General features: G+C 58.0%; 1 protein-coding gene across 1 annotated transcript; it reads left to right on the forward strand.

The window, feature by feature from the left end:
* The first annotated feature begins 401 nt into the window (after window positions 1-401).
* On the forward strand, window positions 402-1,788 carry LOC100272557 (harpin-induced protein). The gene is made up of 2 exons (NM_001147024.1): window positions 402-1,182; window positions 1,319-1,788. Exons 1-2 carry the CDS (start codon window positions 550-552, stop codon window positions 1,403-1,405), a joined length of 720 nt encoding a protein of 239 aa, NP_001140496.1. The 5' UTR covers window positions 402-549; the 3' UTR covers window positions 1,406-1,788.
* Window positions 1,789-1,992: the final 204 nt, after the last annotated feature.

The raw sequence follows: 1,992 nt of genomic DNA on the forward strand, positions 1-1,992 counted from the left end.
ATTGAATCACATTACATTTGATCTAACCAAACGCCTCCATAGTACCAAACTGATTATGGTTTTGATAGATACTGTGGTTTTACTGCAGTATATAAAAGTCATAGTATTCGTGACAAGTGTAAACTATAGTATTTGAAAACTAACTATAGTATTTGAAAACTGTGGTTCTGAAATACTTTGGCCGCAAACGGGGCCTCAGTCTTCTCCAGACTCCACTACTCCAAACCGGCAAGCACCGATCTCGTCACCTCGACTACGGGAATAAACGACGTTCGACGGAACGACGGGACTACGGGAGCAAGTAACCAGCGCACACGTACACCTCCCACTACGCACACCCACCGCCCCCACCGCCTATTTCCCCCCACTCGTGGCAACCTCTGCTCTGGCCCCCCAAACCCCACACACTTCGCCTCGCCAAACTTTCCCCTCGGCCTCCGCCCGCACTTCCACCACCGCTGCACCGCACCACACCTCGCAGATGCCCCAGTAGGCTCCAAAAATCCAAAGCCATCTCTCCCCAGGCGGCCTCCCATCCATCTCCGGGAGATGGCGGCCGGCACCGTGACGGCCCGATCCAACGGCGAGGGCCACGGCCACGGCGGCGCGGGGTCCTGGTACCCGCAGCGCCGCCCGCACTACGGGTACGGCGGGGGGTCCGCCTCCTTCCGCGGCTGCTGCTGCTGCCTCTTCCTGCTGCTCACCTTCCTGGCGCTCCTCGCCCTGGCCATCGCGCTCGTCGTCGTGCTCGTGGTGAAGCCCCGCAAGCCGCAGTTCGACCTCGACCAGGTGTCCGTGCAGTACCTCCTCGTGGCCTCGCCGACGTCCCCGGCCGGCCTGCCCCCCGCGACCCCGGGCGCCGCCTACATCTCCCTCAACATCACGCTGCTCTTCACCGCCCAGAACCCCAACAAGGTGGGCATCCGGTACGGCGCCACCAAGTTCGACGTCATGTACCACGGGGTGCCGCTCGGGGTGGCGGCGGTGCCCGGGTTCGAGCAGCCCGCGCACAGCACCCGCCTGCTCCAGACCCGCGTCATTGTCGACCGCTTCAACGTGCTCCAGGCCGACGCGCAGGACCTCATCCGCGACGCCGCGATCAACGACCGCGTCGAGCTCCGCATCACCGGCGACGTCGGCGCGAAGATCCTCGTGCTCGGCTTCTCCTCCCCAAAAGTGCAGGTACGAATCGACACGCCACCCGCAACGGGGACCAACAACATCCGTTCGCTTCCGCCGCAAGTGTTTTTGCCCTACACTAAAAACACTCTTCCGCGGGCGAAACTGACGTAATGTGTGAACGAGCCCCAATCTGCAGGTGTCGGTGGATTGCGCAATCGCCATCAGCCCGAGGAGCCAGTCGCTGAAATACAAGCAGTGTGGCGTGGACGGGATAAGCGTGTAGTGTAGGAACCCCAAGCCGCCGCCGCCGCCGCAGAAGCTGTATTGCAGTGGAGAAGTGGGTGGATCTGTGCGTCGATTCTAATTTCCCTAATTTGTGGGGTTTGATTTCCTTCTTGTGCTTAGGTGGTAAATTTTGAGCACTTACTTTTGGAGGAGGCCACTGATTCTGTGAATTATTGCTGCTTGCAATCAGCAATCAGTAGGTATCAGTATGACCACGGTTATACATCCATCGATCGCCGTGAACAATTGCTTAGGAGCTAAGGGAAGTGGTGGGCGTCGGTTCGTCTGTGGTTGTCTTGTTTCGTTTCGTTTCGGAGTTGTGGGTCTGCGCTGTCTGCCATGTCCTTGTCTGGCGGCTAATCTTGTTCACTTCATCAGTTCATCAGCCCGTAGTTAGTGGTAGACCGGTAGTGGACTAGTGGTGCCGGGGAGATTGTGAGGGAAAAGTTAGCGCGGGAGAGCGTGGGTGGTTGATATTTCTCACTGACAAGATAGTGGCGGGGTCAAACCGTCAAAATTTTACTGCAATTTACGACTCGTGACGGGGCAAAACGGAGTTTGTAATGCGGACTTTGTGTAGGCCGT

The sequence above is a fragment of the Zea mays genome, chromosome 1 (assembly GCF_902167145.1).
Source record: "Zea mays cultivar B73 chromosome 1, Zm-B73-REFERENCE-NAM-5.0, whole genome shotgun sequence".
NCBI lineage: Eukaryota > Viridiplantae > Streptophyta > Magnoliopsida > Poales > Poaceae > Zea > Zea mays.

Bases quoted from the DNA above. Each gene is read 5' to 3' on its own strand.
- LOC100272557 (NM_001147024.1), top strand. From the start codon at position 550: ATGGCGGCCGGCACCGTGACGGCCCGATCCAACGGCGAGGGCCACGGC. The intron at 1,183-1,318 runs GTACGAATCGAC...CCCAATCTGCAG, and splicing joins TCTCCTCCCCAAAAGTGCAG to GTGTCGGTGGATTGCGCAAT.